Raw genomic sequence first — 20,118 nt, forward strand, 5'->3', positions numbered from 1 at the left:
GTAACATACAAAGCCTGATAACGATTTACCATTACCATTCCGAAATTATTTATCCAATTAGCATAATTTCATGTTTTCATACGCAAGGATCTAAATATACTTGTGTCACATATTTATACCCCGATATAGAAATAGTTTAATATTTGTAAGTAAATTAAGTGTTTAAATATGGTTGATTTATAATCGTTTTAAAAAAGGGGAATATTCCCAATACAACTATTTGTTATTATACATTTTTATTTAAATTAGTTAAGAATACGTTTTAAAATATTATATTATTAACACTCCGTTCACCTTGTGATCTTGTTTTTATTATGTATTTTGATCTTCCATATTCTACAAATACTATTTACTACAGTCGAAATAATTTAATGTCAGAAAATGTCATAGACGTATCCTGCCACACTGTTGTAATTTGATATCTATCTAATAATAAAAATCTATAACTCCTCAGCACTTCTGAGACTGCACTCCGACTCTTACCTGAGAATGCACTCCGATAGATTAAAGTATAAAGTCGGGTCCCTACTATTAAACAATGAGGATGATAAGAGTAAAGTCAACTGGCATTGTTCTCTTAATACGAGTACCTACCTTTTCAAGACTTAAATTCTCTGCACTGTATTTCTTTTTTAATCAAAGACATGTAGTATATTTTGTAGTAGCCTACTAGCACCGCGGAGGTCGCACTAAGTTCTAATTCGACGCTACCAAGAAATGTATTAAAATTAAAACACACTCAAATAAGACTAACACCTATAAATTGAAATAATGCAATAACCCGAAAGAAAACTCTTCCCTTCAATATTATTCATTTCTTACGGGACACCCTATAGTTGAAACTGGCCGCTCTTAAGAAAAGTTGTAAATAGAGCCAAGAGCAAGTGACTATTTCAAACAAAACAAAACAAGAGCTCTTCATTTCGCATATGAGCGTAACGTAATCAGATCTTCATTCATTGACTACATTAACTTATCTAACTTTTGCTACCAAACATAGAAAAGTGCCAATGTCCAATATCTACCTATCGCCCGTCCTTAAAAACAGTCTATACAATGTTTTACCCACTAAGATGGAGATGTGACTAATTCTCAATATTGTCTAATATAGATCTTAAGTGGGTAACAATTGGCTGGATTTGTTAGCAATAACGCGTGTTAGTAAAAATTCGTAAAAAATATTTGGTTGATGGCAACATTATATATACCAATGTCCGATTATGGCTGAGTTCTTGAACATCTTAATTAGAAATTATTTAATTAAAACATTTTTGATTCCTATCAACTACTACAGTCCGAACAACTTTTATCTGCAGTGGCGTCACTAGCGATCTGAATGTTCATCAATCATCGACAACACATTACTGTCTCACTGCTGGCCACGTGTCTCCTCCCAGAATGTGAAGGATTAGGCTATAGTCCACCGCGCTGGCCAAGTGCGAATTGGTAGACTTCACGTACCTTTGAAAACTCTCAGGTACGCAGGTTTCCTCACGATGTTTTCCTTTACCGTTTAAGCAGGTGAAAATTGATCTGAATGTTGCAGGGTGGAAAAACTGCCTAAGATGCGGAAAAATGTAATGCTGCATCCATGCTTGGGACTTGCCGCAAACTTCAAATACCCACAACACACAAACCGGTGAATGCGTCGCAAGTGCTTGAATTTGTTACAGTTTGTGGAGATTTGCAGAGTGTTTGAACACAGCATAACTATTGAATATGGCCTAATAATTCTCTTTCTGAGAGGAGACCCGTGCCCAGCAGTGGGACAGTAATGGGTTAATGATGATGATATTATTAGGTAAGCCTCTCTGAGTAAAATGTTAAACATTAAACATTTTATTAACATGAAATCTATAGTTTAGGTTGCAGTTTTATTAATTTTATATTAAAATAAAAAATAATCTCTACCTGAGGAAATGGGAAAATCCCTGATATGGCTGAAAACTAGTGAGTATTTTCAATATCGGCCACATACACAGAAAAATATTTGGACTATTTAATCAGTTGGGCAACCGTTGTCAAACAAAAAATGTGGCAGTTCGATTTATTATATTATTTAATACATAATATAATATCCATATAAAATGTATGTACGTTTATAAAGCCTACTGATGTATATTTAATATCTGCTACCAAGTACCTAACACAAAAAGTGTAATTGATGATTCAAGGGTAGATGTTAGGTTAGTTAGCACTTGTATAACGCGTTAGAAATTAATTACTAATTGGTATAACGGTGACAGGAAACCTCTTAATCAGTAGTTCCTAATATTTTGACTAAAGATGTGTACCGAAAATTTACCAACTCCTACTTACGACCTTTATTAATAATCGATCTTTCCTTTTTATGCCTACCAAAATTCGAAATTTGACAACTTAGGCAGAAATTGTCTTTGAATGTTGCTTGGTATGATGTATTACTCGTATCTGCGGGCGTTAGCCAACCTTTAGAGCTAAAATCATCACATTATGTATAGGGTGAGAGCCAAATTCAGCAGTAGTAATGTAGTGATGACAATTTTATGATTTTGTATGCTTAAATCTAATAGATTACGTAAAGGATGAGTTACGCCGCCGCCGTTGCAACTGCAAAGTATAAACAAGTCTAGCTGCGAATTAGAGCGCGAAGTTTTTGACGGTCAGGATCACGGCCGGTAGGGTTGAGAGGTTGAGACCTATACGGTTTTCGGTATTTCCTACACAGTATAAGCGCTGAGTGAAGTTCTCAATGATATTATTATAATACTCTGGTAACAAACGAGCATGCAGTGGTAAGTGGGAACTGCGTCTTATGCACACCTTCAGTCAAACCCACCTTGTGCCTTCGAAAAGGGTACCTACATGTTACGAAGCCATCACGGAGTTTAATGTGACGTAGGTAGTATAAAATAAAAAATACAGTCAAACATCAAGCGACACTATCCCATGGTGGAATCATACAGGGTGTGTTATGTTTTTCAAAATGAACGCGTACGATTCTGGATTCTGGATCTTGGATAAGCAAAAATTCTACAGATTTATTTTTTAACAACAGGCGTATTACTATTCCGGGAAGAACTAAACATCTGCATAAAACGACAATAATCAAACGCGTTCGTTGCAAAACAGTAGTAATAGCAACGTAATTTAATGACTGTCTAGTAAATTATATAACAACATTAACCAGATGTCACGGAATGCGATAACTGGACAGTTTAACGAGTTTAGCCACGAACTAGAGCGCGAAGTGTTTGACGGTCAGGATCAAGGGCGCTGGAAAAGTTTGACCCATTTACCTTGTACGTACAAATTTAATATTTCAGACATAGCTCGGCTGTTTGACATTTAGCCTCTCCATTGAGGGTTCGATTTTGAGTTTCAACACCTTTGAGTATTCAGAATTATAAGCCGATTATAAAATAATTTATTAGCACTTGCTTTAAAGATGAAGGAAAACGTCGAATAAAATCTGCATGCCTGCGTCCCTAACAATCATAGATATATGTATGAATTTTTCTAATTCGCACTTTACCAGAAGGGTGGTAAACTAAGCTCTAACACCTCTCATCCTGAGATGAGAACCGTGCCCAGCTGTAGGATGGTAATGGTGATGACGATATGAATTTTAATTTCTGTCTCTAAAAACCTGGATTTAAATTCTATGTCATGTGCGTCTTAGAAATTAGGTAACAATTCTCATGACACTGAAGAATTTTAATATAAGCTTGAAGTAGTAAGCAAGCATGCAATCCACCTGATGGTAACTGGTCACTACCGTGCAGGGATATTTGTAACCAACTCCGGTTAGAATAGGATTTCTTGACGCCGATCACAGAAGTGTTGTCACTCTTAAGGACTGAATAGATGACGCCAGTAAGTCAGGCTATAAGTTATCCCACATCCACCAACACTCAAGAACTGCTTCAAACTAGAAATAGGTGTGGCGAACTCGGTCAAATCTTACTGGTTCTACCCCCTTTGGTGAGGAGCCTACTTCTATGGATACACCAATAGAAAAAGCCCTCTTACTGAAATAAATTGATCATGATGTTTTAGTACATGTGAATTATACATATGTCCAAAATAAACGGTTAGTGGAATATATGACCCCGAAAGTAAATTAAGTTTCGTCACTTCCGGTAGTTATCATAACAGGTTACAAGCATATAGCATATAACACATAGATGTAGTAATCAAATAGATTCCATATCATTGAAAAGCATTTTTACATACCTACGCATAACAAAATAATTATTATTGTACAACCGTAGCACATTTCTACTGTCTCATGTTGACTTTAAAATTTCAACGGAAATTAAAATTCACTTGGCGATTAGTCAACACAGTCATGGTCACAGACGGTAGAAACATGTTTATAAGTCTCCGCAAATAAAATACAAAAACTAAGTATGCACGTTCAAAATGTTTAATGAACTTCCCTCTGAGACTGCGAAACTTTAACGGAACGCTATAATATGAAAATCTTCAAAAGGGAACGACAGAGCTCTTCCAAAGGGAAAGTTATCGACGTCTCCTCTGATATTGAAGACTTAAAGGCTACTATGAGTACTTACGTAGAAAATATTTCTAGGGTAGATACCATTCTCCTCATTTAATAATTTGGCTCGCAAGGCCAACTTGGCATCCACCTAGCTGCTGGACACGGTTTCTTAATATGACTAAGTAGGTCTTTATAACTATAGCGTGGCATAAGCATGGCCACGTTTTCTAATTCCGTTAAATTATCGAATCATTTATCATTTATTATTATTTTAATACCTTTAATCTGATAGTCACCTAATTAGAAAATTTTACACTTAACGAAAAAGCACGAACAGCATTCAAAATCTTATGAAAGCTTGCCAAAATCGGTCCTCTAACAATCAGTTCCTTTAAATGTAACAAATGATGATTCAGACTGACATAATCTTAATAACGCCCTTGCAATGAGATACGAACGTAATATTTCAGGACAAATTATTGAATAACTTATCTGTAATATTTTTAATTACTTTAAAAATTCAACGTATGTAGTAAACAAAAGTTTTACATCTATTAATGCTTCTGAAATACAAATATTTTTTTTATGAAATAACATCCAACAAAATCCGACTGTTATAAAAGTAAACTTATGTAAATCAACTCTCCTAATAAGAACTAATTTTACTCGAGCGAGTTACGTTGAAATATGAATATTATTTACTAAGTCGTGATTCCTGACAAGCTTAACCAATGAAAGCAAATTTTCCCGGGGTGGCACCTGTCGAGACCGCAATTTCACTTAACCACTAAAGGCTAGCAGAATCAAGATGCTTTTATCTCAGCTTGTTACAATCAATTCCGAGAGTTATCTATTTATAGAATGCTCATTAAAACTAATCCACCACAAGGCAACCTCGGCTGAATGTCAACTAAACTGTCAAATGTCGGTCAACATACCGACGTAAAACTATCGGGCAGAAATTCTATGCCAGTCGCCAGACCCATCTTACAAGTTTCCAAAAATATGTCAAGAGAAAGATGTTGCATAAAAGTAATAGAATCCATAAATCAACGTGGATGGCACCACCTGTCCAGACCAGACGATGTACATAATGTGTATAATAGCCACGTCACATGCTATAAAGTAAATAACAAACTTAAAAAATAACACGACTCCCGAGACTAGCACCCAAAGAGATTCAAAATAAATTTGAAAATCAAAGTAAATCGTAACCAAATCTACAATTTTGTAACTACTCTCGGTATTCAAGATCTACATAAATATTTGTTGAAAAATCTTATAAACGCCGAGCGTAGGTGCACCTCGCATTTCCTCTGCAGTAATATGTGTCCTCTTGTCTTTTAGTCCAGCCACAGTAGATTATTTCAAACTTGGCCTTGGCCTTAAACTATTTACCATTTACACCTCCACACGTCTGCTACCTAAAGAACAGGGAATCCTGTTCATACTATTCTACTATGCAGTGACTGTTAAAGCTAATACGAGTACGTAATAACGATTTGTAAATAACGTTACTTATTTTCAAAGTGAATATAATTCTAATAGGGCACACGTTCCTATAAACCTTTAGGTTTCCTCTAAATGGAATGAATGGAATGAAGACAACCAGAACAGAAGGCAAACAGATAGTGTTTATCAGATGGAGAAGACCATCATATGATACGAGATATGAGGAAAACCCATCGAACAAGTGTAAATTTTATTAAGAAACATTTATGTTAAAGCAGGGAAAAAAGTAAACCGTGTCTCAAGGGCACGGGATTCAGAATGAGAACAGATACAATGCCTACCACACTGAAAAAATATACAGAATGACTTCGCTTACATTTGTAAACTTTATGAAGGACTCTCCGACATATAGGTTTCCTCATGATAGAATTGGAATGGAATTTTCCTTATGTGGTGATTCGAATCCCAGACAAGTCACTGATTCCTCAAAGTTATTGGCGTATTGTAAATTTACTATCAATTGCTTAAACGTTGTATTGTGAAGAGTGTCTGAAGTTTACCATTGCGCACTTGGCCAGGACAGTGAACTATGGGCTAAACCACCCTGAGAGGTAACTCGTACCCAGCCCTGGGACTGTTGACAACGACAAAGCTTTTGAAATGAAAACCAAACCTGTACCTGTCAAGGATTTAAACTTTATTATATAATACAGGAGTAGCAGACGAGCATGCAACCCACCTGATGGTAAGTGGCTACTGCCACCCATGGACATCTATAATCAATAGCAGCAGCGCTAACAACTGCTTTTAGAAATAGGCGTGGCGGTGGTGCCGCCGGAGTCGAATCACAGAGGGTTCTACCACTTTCTAGACGTAATGGTCTAAATGCATTCAAATGACTTCAACAATTCAACGTCAACTATATGAACATTTCTCCTTCTACGATACCTGTAAATATTCATTACTATACGAACATATGAAGACGGTTCAACCGAGCTCACCTATTGGCTGAGCAATTTATTTAATCCCACTATGCGTCACCTGTGATTATCAGAAAATGAGATGACACAACTCACCAGTTAATCATGGTTAAAACAACATTTGTAGATCAAATACAATTTCCAGTTAGGCTTAGCTTATAATCTTTACGAATAAGAGTAACAGTAGGTTGTTAAATATTCACGATGATTTGAACAATATTTACGTTCAAAATTCCCTAAAATGACTTAAAATTTCTTATTAAAACTTGTAATGCATACTAATTAACACGTCAAACTATACATTAGTATCACACTAGATATATCAAATGAAATGAAAAATAATTTCGATCGTAAAATAGAACGGAATGTCCGTGTGTCAATTTCAAAAGAGTTGTAATCCCTTATTTACACCGAACATACCACTGACATGGGAGTTTATGTTAGAAAACACTATATCGATTTTGAAATTTACTTTCTTGTAGAAAAATGATTTCATAAGTGTCGGTAACATATTTGCTTTAATGTCTAAGGTAACAAGCATAATAATATGTATTGTTTGTGTCTAGATTATGTGAGAAATTTCACAATGCCAAGGACTGTCGGTAGGTACTGGCCGTTTGTTGTCTCTGCAAACAAGTTTAAGTTGACTAAATTGTCAGAATTAAGTTGGTGCTGCGCGATGCGTGGCGCGAACAGCTCATTAACATGCGTGTAAATAAATCAACGATGTAGATATAGGATACCGATAACGCAACGCATACGTTCAGTGGATACATTTTGCCGACTGAGGGCCTGCGCTCACTGCCGGCATAGTAAAGAAAGAGTAGCACAGCTTCATACAAATCGGTCTCCACCGGTTTGAATGTGTGCGTAAGTAGCAGATTGTGTAAGCACGCACTTTTTACTCGCATAATCAAATAAACCGGGGTGGCCGAGAGGTACCTCAGTACGGGCTGCGCTACACGTATGATCGCGCACATTTTATTTTTCTGAATTTAGGATTTGAGTACACAGATACGTAATTGTTCCGATTATGGATGTGCTTACTTCGTACAAGTTATATATTTACTAACATAATGTATACAATGTGTTACACGACAGTAAATTAAAGTACACGTCACACAAGGTGCTTAGATAGGTATATAGCGATACTACTAAAATAATGCCCACTCAGTATTTGAATAAAAGCTATTTAAGCTTAAATTGTGAAGTATTCGACGCGATCATTTACGTTTGATAAAAGCTGCAATAATGCGCGAGCGCCGCGGTGTGTTGTTGAAATGTAGTAGGTATTAACACAGGTATTAATTTCATCACTTACTAATATTTGTGAATTGAGTAATTGATGTTTAATATTTGCTTTTGCTAGAGATATAATTTCACGTGAAAGAATGAAACAATACTGTGAAAGAAAGTTTATGAGCAGGCGTTTTATAAGGAATTTCAAAATGACCATATAAATATTAAAATCAGATCATCCATTTACGAAAATAAATTAAAAGTAGTGCAAATTCTACACAACCTGGCCATGTTTCCCTAAAAGATTTTATTGTAAATTGTATATAAGTATGAGAATCTAATTTACTTTAACCGCGAACAATAAAGCGTTCCGTACTTTAAGCAATCAAAGATAATTTTTTGTGTGCAATTTATAATTATTTAAATATATCTTTTATATTTACAACCCATTTATGAATTGGTACAACATTTCATTATATTACGTTATTTAAAGCCTATTGCTGTCATAATACGCAAATTATATTCAACTAAAAATAAATGTGACAACCCTATGCATCACTGCAAGAGTAGGCAATTATCTCACCGAGCGGCCTTAGCTAACCTACTACTCTTTCTTTACTATGCTGCCGGCACGGTAATACTCTTATGCATATTTATATACATTATAAATATGCTCCTAGTCTGCTTCTCTGTAAAATAGCTTTTGTGTGTCCAAGATGTCTCCAGCACAGAAAATTTTAATTCGGACAACCATATCATAAATTTATTATGAAATTCATTTTTAAAAAAACCTATAGTGCGATAAGTTTTTCAAAGCAGCATAAAAAGTAAATGATTCTATGTTAGATCAAAAGTGGCTACGCCAATACGATATCCGTTTAATTAACATCTATTTCTAGCTCGAGGCGTTCAAGCTTTATAATTTCTAGGTAAAATATTGGCGGTCGGCAAGCTCTCCGCTATAGATGAAATTTGTATGGAATTTGATTGGTTTGGAAGCTGAATTTCACGGTAAACCTATCATAAAGGATCTGTGAAGAGGTAAATTCAAAAATACGAGCCAATGAAATAGACGACCTTTTCAATACTTTTATATAAAAATGTTTTGAAATTGACTCATATTTAGGTACCTGTGCGTACATAGTTACCTATGTACACCTATAATCTATATCTATCTTATCCGTTTAGTTAAAAAGATAAGTTTTCGTCTGTCTTAAATATCTAGATGTTTTCCTTATACAGTGACAAAAGTACGCCCGACAAACAATATAAGAATGCAATTTTATTCCGACCTTCCATAACTTCGTGGAAAACCAATGTATGGTAAACTACTTCTATATAAATTACATATCTAATTTTGAACAAAGAAAAAAAAACATAAAAGATAAATGATACTTATTTATTGATTTACATATTGAACTCAGCGTTTTATGCCACTCTGTTATTTTAGAAATTTCAATATTATCGCAAAAGAACAATAATAATATAGTAGTGGTTTCCGTTAAGATAAGTAGTTGACAGCGACAAAATTTTAAATTAGATAATAAATGTACTTCGATTGTTGTTTTGAAGTAGGTAAAGAGTATCCATATTTTAACTATCGCTGATGCACTTAAACAATATAACTAAGTAGCTCCGAAACGTATTAGTTATGTTTGGTTCTTGAATGCGGTAACAACACCATTAGGTACACTTCATTCTGCCAAAATCAAGGGTGGGGCGCATTATTGCTAAAGGATACAATCTAGATCAGCCTTTTCAACTTACGTCTGTAAATAATAAGCAATTTGAAATATTTTTACCCACCAAAGTAAAAATAATACAATTTGCTTTAATAAAATGCCAAATTCGAACGTACTCAAAAATTTGTTGTAAGTAACGAACGTTATTTCTCAAGGGTAACACATGTGATCGTCTACAGGTAGAATCTTTCTTTTGTTATATTAGACATATCAATCGCAGGCAGTGAACACTGAACAATAGTTGCATGGCCATTTGTTATTTCAATCTTCTGTAGGTATATATAAAAATAACTAATCCGGTGAGGCACCTGTCGAGTTCGCGATAACGAGCAGTTTTGTTAGCTTACTAGGAAATGGATACGACATGGCCGGCAGTATTCAAATATGTTTAATCTTTAGACAAACATGCTTAAAACAATATATTGTTTCGGCAACTTACAGCACCGCAGTGATCTTTGTTAGCCCACGTAATAAACGGCTCATGCTTTTCTTTTCCGGCATCGTTTAATAAAATAATTGCAGTCCACATTTAATGTCCACTGTTCAGTACCCTTACCTACGTTTCGACAAATATGACTGATTTGGTATTTGTTTACGTATTTGCCCATACAAATTCCAATCAGCGCCCCTAGCGGATTGTGTCAGAACTAGGAAATCGTATTGGCCCATACGTAAACAAATACCAAAACAGTCATATTTGTCGAAACGTAAAAACTCCTGGTAAGGGTACAGTACAATGCTATCTTGGAGATTGATAAAAATGTATGAAACATGAGTGAGCACTTACAATTAACATTCTTTCACTCGTGTTTACAAAACTCTACAAAAATCTATAAAATATGTTCACCGTAGTTGAGTTTTACTATTCAATTTACTATTAGATAGAGTTTAGCGTTATTAATTTTCTTGAATTAAATTGTTTTCATATACATAACTCTATAATCACTCCAATGATAAGCTCACCAGTCTATAAATGATAAGGTAGAGAGTAGGATAACGTAGGATTTTGTTCAAGAGAGTTACATCTATACCTACATTCCTGAAAATTATCTATTACAATAAAACAATTTGATTTTTTGTAGGTAATTGATACACTATTACACCTATTTTACTGTAGTAAAAATGCATGATAATTACCTTATTATTTCATGATGAAGAATATCACGCAGTCAATTTGTGTTAGTAAAGTAGGCATAAATATTTGAACCAAAGGGCAAATTTGTATGCGCATATTTAGACCTTTATTTTTCATATACTTTAGACTTTACTTAATGCGAGAAACATACGAACTAATCTGCAATCGCAAACAGCAATAAAATGTTATAAGCGCCTAATGTACTCGTAAAAAGTGAGAAATAATAAAATACAGAATACTTGTAAGTTTATACAAATAACGATAACATGATTATCTAATTCATACTAAACTTAAGTAGTACTAGTTGAATTGTATGATAGTGCAATTATAAACTGAATTTCAAAATACGAAGATCGGTTTCGTGTCGAAGTTAAACGCGTGCTGTGTTGTATCTCAGAATTGATTGTCACTGATTAGTGAAGACGCAACGTGGAGACTCAATGATCTGGTTCCGATACACAATTTATTATAGGTACATACATACAACAATTCTAATTTACGACTAAATATGATGTAACGTGTAGGAGCATTTGAGTTTGTATTGCATTGGTATGTAAGATACCTAAGTTAATCACACACTAATAATATGTAAGTAGTTTAAAACACCAGGAAAAACCTTTGTATTAATTTATGGGGATAATTGTGCTTTTTAAAAGCTTATTTTGACAATTCAAATACCTGAGTAGGTAAAATACGATAATAAATAACGATTCAAAATTAGTAGTTTCTTTGAAACGGACTCATAGCATTCAAACCTTTGTATCATCTGCAATTATTTGTAGAATTATAATTTATAGTTTAGTAAATGGAAATAATAATCTCTTAGTTCGTTTTATTATGCGTACTACTGGCCAACGTAACTTCATTTATAAAGTTAGTCCCACATTACTTTGTCAAGTCAATTTTTACAGTAGTACAGGTTTGATATAAAATAGAATACCTAATAATATTTTGAATTTGAAAATATCATTATTTTTTAATTTTGAAAATTATAAAAATATCGTTTGCGTATTGATTCGTAATTTAAAATGTGCAAAATAATAATTTACATGTAACGTAAAAAAATAAATGTTGACATTGAAATGCAATAACGCGCGCAATTCTCTCGTGTGGGCACTACGTCATATTGTGGAAGTCCGTAACAATTATCTAAATATATCCAGCTGATACACATAACACTCGTAAAACGAGCATCCTTAAATTTACATAATTTCCCAACTATTCTATAAATATACAAGCGGCATTGAACAATTGAAGTGTTGATACCTTTAAAATCCCTGTATATTTAGTTCGTGGACGGCCTCAAGAAAATGTATTTTAAAATTATGCAATGCCTTACGAAATAAACATGTGACATAAGGACAACGACACAAAAGTACTTAAAACCTACGTGCAGTTTTATGCGTTCGATGAATGCGCTTAACTGACAACCATTTATCACATATCTAATAGGTATCGATTTTACCAATCTTATTTCTCATTATACGTCAATTGACGTTCAGAGTCCGCACACGTCAAGTAGCATAGGAGAGACACTAGATTGTTTTCAATCCATTAATGACGATTTATTTATAAATCACTTTCATATTTTACTATAAAATTATGCTGAAAGGTAAACTCTTTACGGCAAACGTAAATAAGGATACAAGTAGGTAAATACTATAAAGTTTCCGGAAATGCAACCGCACTTTGAAAGTGGTCGGAAAACTTTTAATTTCATAATAGATGTTACGAAATTTATGAAGACTGTTAAATAAAAATTAATATGCCAATAATTTAATTCTAATCTTAATCTGTAATATTTAAAATTATTTAATTTCGATTCTGAAGAGTTCGGGCCGGTTAAATTTGTTAATTCGAATAAATAGTTGTAGCGATAGATACATATTGTTTTCGCCATAGCTACATTTTAATTTTAAAATAAAAAGAACTCACCTGGGGGGCGAAGCCGAGGAAGGAGAGCTTCCTCTTGTTGCTCATTTCGTGAACACGACCGGCTCGTATAGATAAGTTCCACGGTAAGTACGCGTATGATTCGAATGCCGGTGGCGGACCGACTAGCTGTTTAGAGCTGTGCGCCCGCGGCCGCTGCCCACAACACCGCGGGCCCTGCCTCGACGAGAGCGCTCGCACGAGTCTGCACTCTCAGCGACACCCACCTGTGGTATACAATAAATGCAATCCGCAAGCAATATCCGCACTCTAGCGGAACGTAAACATTTCGCATATCACCCTTTCTTTTCAAGGACATGATTTACGCTTTACGCTCTGTCTATTTCAGGGACGTGTTGCGTCGCAACCTTTCATTTCAAAAGTAATAACCATTATTGTAATGAATGTAATCTTTTGTGTTATTTATTTTAAATGAAACATGGTGTTCATTTAGATCGAATATGTAATTTTTAACAATGCAATCTTTAATAATTTTAGTTCATAAAAACTTAATTAATTAAAGTAATTGATTATTGTCTTTAAGAAATTAACTTAATAATTACAAATAAGTAAATCAAATGAATAAATAACTTTCATTAAGTTACATGAAGAATATACGAGATCGTATTGGCAGAATGGGGTCGTCGTCGGAAGCAAACACCTGTTGATTGTTGATATTTCAGCTTACTATAAGCTAAGTATAGCTTTGCAAATATTATTTGTATAGTTAGGGGATAATTAAATTTCCTGTACAAGATTCTCCGTGCTTACCTATCCAATCATGTGTATTTTTGTCTTTTCACCCAGGAATCCTAAGTGTCACAGAAATACAAAGGTGTCTACTCTGACAGTTCTATGGACTTTTCTCAAGTATTTCGAAAATCAAAATTCGTATAGGTCTTTTTAAAGATGATATAGGTTTTTTAATATGATGTGAGCCCATATGGACTCACATCATATTTTTTTAAATCACGTTGTAATTTAAGTACAGTAACTTTGTTGATGTACTTCATAATTCATAATATATTTATTTTAAAATTATAGACAGGCACTTCAATTTTTTATAGATGGGTAAGTACTCTTGTTCCTTGCGTTAATGAAATTCATTTTAAGATGAAGCACGTTTCTTGATTACTTACAAGTTTTAAAAATTACAGAAAATATTACATCTGAAAAGCTTTCTCTTCGCATAAGTAATATTTTGTTTTAACATATATAAATATGTCCTGTTCGTACTATCCGATCTCCGAAAGCGCCCAAATGATCAATTTTATTTTATTCGTGTGTCTGGCCGGTTCAGCTTGAATGATATAATTTACGACGGATAGGAAACCCATACTGATGTCAAGTTCGTGTGATATTGTGGTAAGGACAACGTGAACCCGGCTCAATTGTACCTTCTATACCGGGCAATATTATACCTACGTAACGGTGTTCAAATTTCTATCTGGGTTAATCCCAAAATTAATTGAGTTAAGTTTTCTTACATAATCTGGTATGCAAACCTAGATAGTTTTGAGAATTGAAATAGTTGCGTAAAAAAGTTTTGCCACGTCTCCGTGCTAAAATGTCCCTATAATATTTGAAATAATTATTTATTTATTATGTAAATTACGCAGTATTAGTTATTTATTCGTAAATTTTCTCTAAAAATGTTTTTATTTGTCAAGAATTCAAAAACAGAACTTACTAATAAGCCGTCTGTGGCTTCATTCAATTTCATGGCGGCGAAGTATCTTTACTAATCTATGGTCGCACGTATGAGTACGCCCGCACGCGCGACCTGCACATGAATAAACCGCAGCAGTTTCTTCGCGACCTGTGCGCGTTTGGGTATGAAATGGCAAAAATGACTGCGTTCGGGAGGGACGCGCGTGCGTGTGAAAACACGAGCGACAGAAAAAATATTTATTTTACAATTTAATAGAGCTTAAATTATCTTATAGATTTTTGTATTACAACAAAAAATATAGGTAGGCACCCGTACATTTTGCATACTAGGTAAGTACTTAACTTTACTTATTGACCATAAAGATCATCTTTACAAAAACCGTTATAATTCTTTCGTTCTTTTATATAATTGTGTTATATAAAAGAACACAATTATTAATATATTTTATGAAACAATCTTGCTTAACTATAATTAAAATCATATTGTGTTGTAGGAAATAAAAGTTATTAGACACGTAATTTCACAAATTCCTTGAAATATCGCACTGGAAAATAAAATAGGTACCTATTGACACCTATCGAGAAAACAAGATGACAAGGTCAACGCAAGGTTCAAGAATTATGTTAAACAAGTAAACACATTTTAAAGTATCGTATAAATCAAGTCAGTCATCGGAAAAGCTAGTCGTTAAAATGCTTTTAACTTTACATCAGCCGCACTGATGTGCTACTCTTTTTACCTCGATGCATGTAGTTTTTAACTTCCTTTTCGTTATCTTTTGAAAAATGTTTTTTCTGACGCTCATATAGGTAATGGGAGTATATAAAAAGTATTTCGCCCGCCATCTTGGAACGGTCGCCGAATTTTCCGTAACGATGTAATTGACACAATCTCAAAATTCATTGTCACCCGAATCAAATATGTATGAAATGCAGCTCAATCGGTTGAGATTGACTGGTTGAAAATTCATTTGACCCTTACATTCTGAATACGAAAGCATTCTGAACTAACAAAGCAAGTTAAATAAAGCTATAAAAAGGATAGTCATTTTGTAATTCTAAAATGTGACTGCGGACAGTGAACTAAAATTAAAGTATTTTACATGCACTAAGATGAAATGTAAATATTCGCAGTTTAGTTTAGTAAATGCGTTTCGTTCTGTACGCAAAATAGATGCATATCAAATAAGTATGCTTTGCGAAACATGTTAAGCTACGAGTAGCAGCCGATATTGTCATGGTAGGAACTTATGAATCCTATTTATAACATTTCAAAATTTCCTTAATAATGAAGTATTTTACAAAACACAAATTTTGTATAAAAGACGGATTTTAATCGTTATAGAGGGTATATACAGATTAAACAATTAGGGGTTGCCTAAATACTTAAAACAAACAACTGAGCATGAGGTCCTAATATGCGGATTGACAATAATTTGTGGCAGTTTTTGAATAAAACCGAAGTGTTCACTAAAATCCATCATAAATGTTGTAGTAAGTTTAATGTACTAACCCCGTGTAAGGTGCGTAGGTAGTAATGACTTATGAACGTAAACATATGTATAAGACTCACGAAGTGGCTACATTATCATACATCTTGTGGCAAAAATCGTTATTATTTAAATGCGTCATAATATTTAACATGATTAAGAGTACTTAATAACTCAAAATAAGAAAGTAGTGTAGGAAATCAGTAGTATAGGCATAAAAAGTATATAGTATAAGATTTGGAAGAAAACGCAAGTATCAAAATAAAATATTAAGAAAGACTCATTCATAATACTAGGTCGTATATATGCTACGTTCTTGGCACATTTGTTTGAACGGCACGACACGAAAAGAATTTATCTATCTACCTAGTGGCATGTGAGTGTTATACAATGTGTTTCAGCGCCTGACGGCATCTTAGATAAGCGCCGTACATACGATTACAACGAATACCGGTGTAGATTGTGGCTGTTCACCGATGATTGTGACTATTGTTATCGATGGACCTTCAGATTTTTGACAGATATTATATAAGGAGTAAACAATATCTAAGGTGTAGTACATACATACGAGTAAACCGCGGAAGCGGTAGTGAAACGCTTCGTATATCGAAGGTCAAAATTTAAACCGATTGGAAATGGTGCGATTAAGGAAACTGGGTCAACAGAATTCATGATAAGCATTCATATTTTGTTTGTTCACTTGTAAATTGTTTTGGCGGTTGGAATTAAATTTGTTAGTAAGAACCATGTTTGACTAAGTGGATAGGTACTCAAAATCGGTGTCGATATTAAATTAAAACACTTACACGCGCTTAATAGAAAACCACATGCACCTATTATTCTTGTTTTACAGGTGCAGTAAGGCAAATTTATTCCTCTGTATTACAGATAGGACTTCTGTCCCCTTTGAAGATTCTTAAAGATATCCATGAGCGCGTTTAAGAATTTGTATAAAGTTAATACTGCAGGCGTAGGTGAGCAAATCAAAGGATCACTTCGTACTAATCCTGAGACAAGTAACCGTTGGTAAGAAAATTGTCAACAGCATTTTCGGTTCTTTATAACACACATTAAATAGATAATCAATTTTTAATTATTACCGCAATGTGCTAGAACATAAACCTGTATTTGAGAGGCTTACATTAATAAGAATGCATTTTAACAAATATATTAGGCTGTGGGATTGTAAACAAGAAAAACGTTTCATGACTTATTCAACTTACGCGATGGCGATAAATTTAATTGCATTAATACAATACCTAAGTTCTTGTAAAGTTAGAAATCTTATATATAAAATTCTCGTGTCACAATGTTACTCGTAGTTATCGTACCCCTCCGAAACGGCTTTACCGGTTTTCACCAAGTTTATATGCATATTCAGTAGGTCTGAGAATCAGCTACTAGGTATCTATTTTTCATACCCCTAAGTGATAATGATTGTTCACCCTTAACATTTTTTTATTTATATGAGAACACAACGTTTGCCGGGTCAACTAGTATTTAAATAAAAAAAAAATCATCCAAGTGGTTTAACAGAAAGCTATGAAGTACCTAATGTAAGGTCACATTTATTATTATACCTTATTGCGTTAGTTTAACATTATAAAAATAAATAAAATTAAAATAAGTTTAAAAACTTTCACTCGAAAAATAACGCTGGCCACATATTTAAATTGGTTGTAACGCTGTATTCGTGATTTAAAAAAAAAAACAAATGTGGATTATGGCGGGAAACGGTAGATGTCAAGGACGATGTTTGTGGAGGTCATGGAATTAATTAAAAATAACTAGCTGGATTCAAGTCTTTCATTGGAGATACCCCCAACAATTCAGCCAGTGGGATCGCCTGCGTAAAACTGCGTAAGTTAATTTATTGGATATAATATTTGAATAAAGAAAATAATGATATAGGAGTTACTATATAGAAGGATGGATGCAAGATAGTAATGGAGATAATGCTTAAAGATTATTATATAAGATTAGTCTATAAGTACTTGTAGGGTATAATATTAGGTTTTGGATGAGTATTGGATGGATGAAATTGGAGTGTCTATACACCATTGTATGAACAGTAGGTCATTAATGGTATACGATGGGATTGTTTTGCATGGGGAGACTGGGGCGAGTGGGCACATTGATATGGATACTGTTGTAAAAGTGCACGACATAACAAGCTTGAATTAAGTATGTATAGTGGACCTATGTTATTATGGATTTTAAAATGATTTAACTACATAAATACGTTTGAATTGTTACAGTACAAGAACGATAATAATGGTTAAGTTTGCTACTTGACAAAAGAATACCATTTTTGGACCAGAGGTCACGAGTGTAAAAGGTGGAGTTGAGTTGGAGGAAGGATTTTAGATTGAGGTCAGGAACGAGAAAGTATGGGTTCGTACCTGAATAAGGATATTGGATTGAGGTCAGGAACGAGAAAGGATGGGTTCGTTACCGGAATGAGGATATTGGATTGAGGTCAGGAACGAGAAAGGATGGGTTCGTTACCTGAATAAGGATATTGGATTGAGCTCAGAAACGAAAAAGGATGGGTTCGTTACCTGAATGAGGATATTGCATTGAGGTCAGGAACGAGAAAGGATGGGTTCGTTACCTGAATAAGGATATTGGATTGAGGTCAGGAACGAGAAAGGATGGGTTCGTTACCTGAATAAGGATATTGGATTGAGCTCAGGAACGAAAAAGGATGGGTTCGTTACCTGAAGAAGGATATTGGATTGGAGTCAGGAACAAGAAAGGCTGGGTTAGTTATCTGAATAAGGCTTTTGGATTGAGTTCGAGAACGAAAAAGGATGGATTCGTTATCTGAAAAAGTATATTGGATTGAGATTATGAATGAGGATTTTGGATAGAGATCTATTACGAAAAAGGATGTATTCTTTACCTGAAAATAGATATGGATTGAGATCGAAAAGGACGGATTTGTTACTTCAATAAAGATTTTGAATTGAAACGAAGAATGAGAAAGGATAGTTTCGTTACCTGTATATGGATTTTGGATTGAAACCAAGAGTAGGATGAATTTGTTACCTCTATAAGGATTTTCGATTGAGTTCGAGAAGGAGAACGGATGGATTCGTTACCTGCATGTGATTTATGGATTGAAAATACAATATTAAAGGATGAATTTGTTACCTAGATATGGATTTTGGATTGAAACCAAGAGTAGGAAAGGATAGATTTGTTACCTGGATATGGATTGTGGATTGAAACCAAGATTAGAAAAGGATGGATTTGTTACCTGAATAAAGATTTGCATTGAGATTGAGGATAAAGAATATTATGTTTGTTACTCGAATAAGGATTTTGGATTAGTTAGAAATGGAAAACATGTTTTCTTTATCAGAATTAGGCTTTGAATTTGAACTATATAAGAAGATTTTTGAATTCGTCAATTCAAACGCAATAATGGGACGGATTGATTCATGATTTGAGTAAGATTTTTGGGTTTGTTAATTGAAAAGTATTAACGAGATGATTTTATCATATTAAAAGGTATAAAGTATCAAATAAATAACGAGAGAATATATAAATTGGAATGGACTTTAGGACTGAAAATAGGAAAAGTAACAGGATTTATGATGAGTGAGTGGCAAAGCTGTGAGCTGAGATGGAATACATTAAATTTATAAAACGCGTTCGATAATAAGCACTGATACGCTGATAGTACGCTGATAGTAAAATAGAGATGGACAAGGGAAACAGACATTATAGGGACATTGCATTGGAATCAAACAGCTTATGACGTTTGTTGATGTCGTTGTTTGCTCATGACGTGAATTGGAGTACGAGCTAAGATAGAGAAATGGTGATATATATACAATGATATCAATGATATTGTATGAAGACCAGAGTTGGAACTTGAAAAATCAATAGAACATAAACAGTCAAAATTGAATGATATAGAAGGGTATCATGGCGCGTGTATGAATATCGGTTATAATATTCTGAGAAATTAGGGAAAGAAGGATTA

The 20,118-nt window shown here is 34.1% G+C and overlaps 1 protein-coding gene across 2 annotated transcripts in view; it reads right to left on the minus strand.

The window, feature by feature from the left end:
• Positions 1-20,118, minus strand: part of Ae2 (anion exchange protein Ae2) — a 105,068-nt gene that overhangs the window by 77,767 nt on the left and 7,183 nt on the right. For both annotated transcript variants that reach the window (XM_073074876.1, XM_073074879.1), the window contains exon 2: positions 12,967-13,190. In XM_073074876.1, the coding sequence (XP_072930977.1) occupies positions 12,967-13,011 (45 nt within the window). In that variant the 5' untranslated portion in view covers positions 13,012-13,190. The remainder of the gene's footprint in view (positions 1-12,966; positions 13,191-20,118) is intronic.

The sequence above is a fragment of the Epargyreus clarus genome, unplaced genomic scaffold (assembly GCF_041222505.1).
Source record: "Epargyreus clarus isolate Ecla_fem2 unplaced genomic scaffold, WU_Ecla_fem_2.2 ptg000007l, whole genome shotgun sequence".
Classification (NCBI taxonomy): domain Eukaryota; kingdom Metazoa; phylum Arthropoda; class Insecta; order Lepidoptera; family Hesperiidae; genus Epargyreus; species Epargyreus clarus.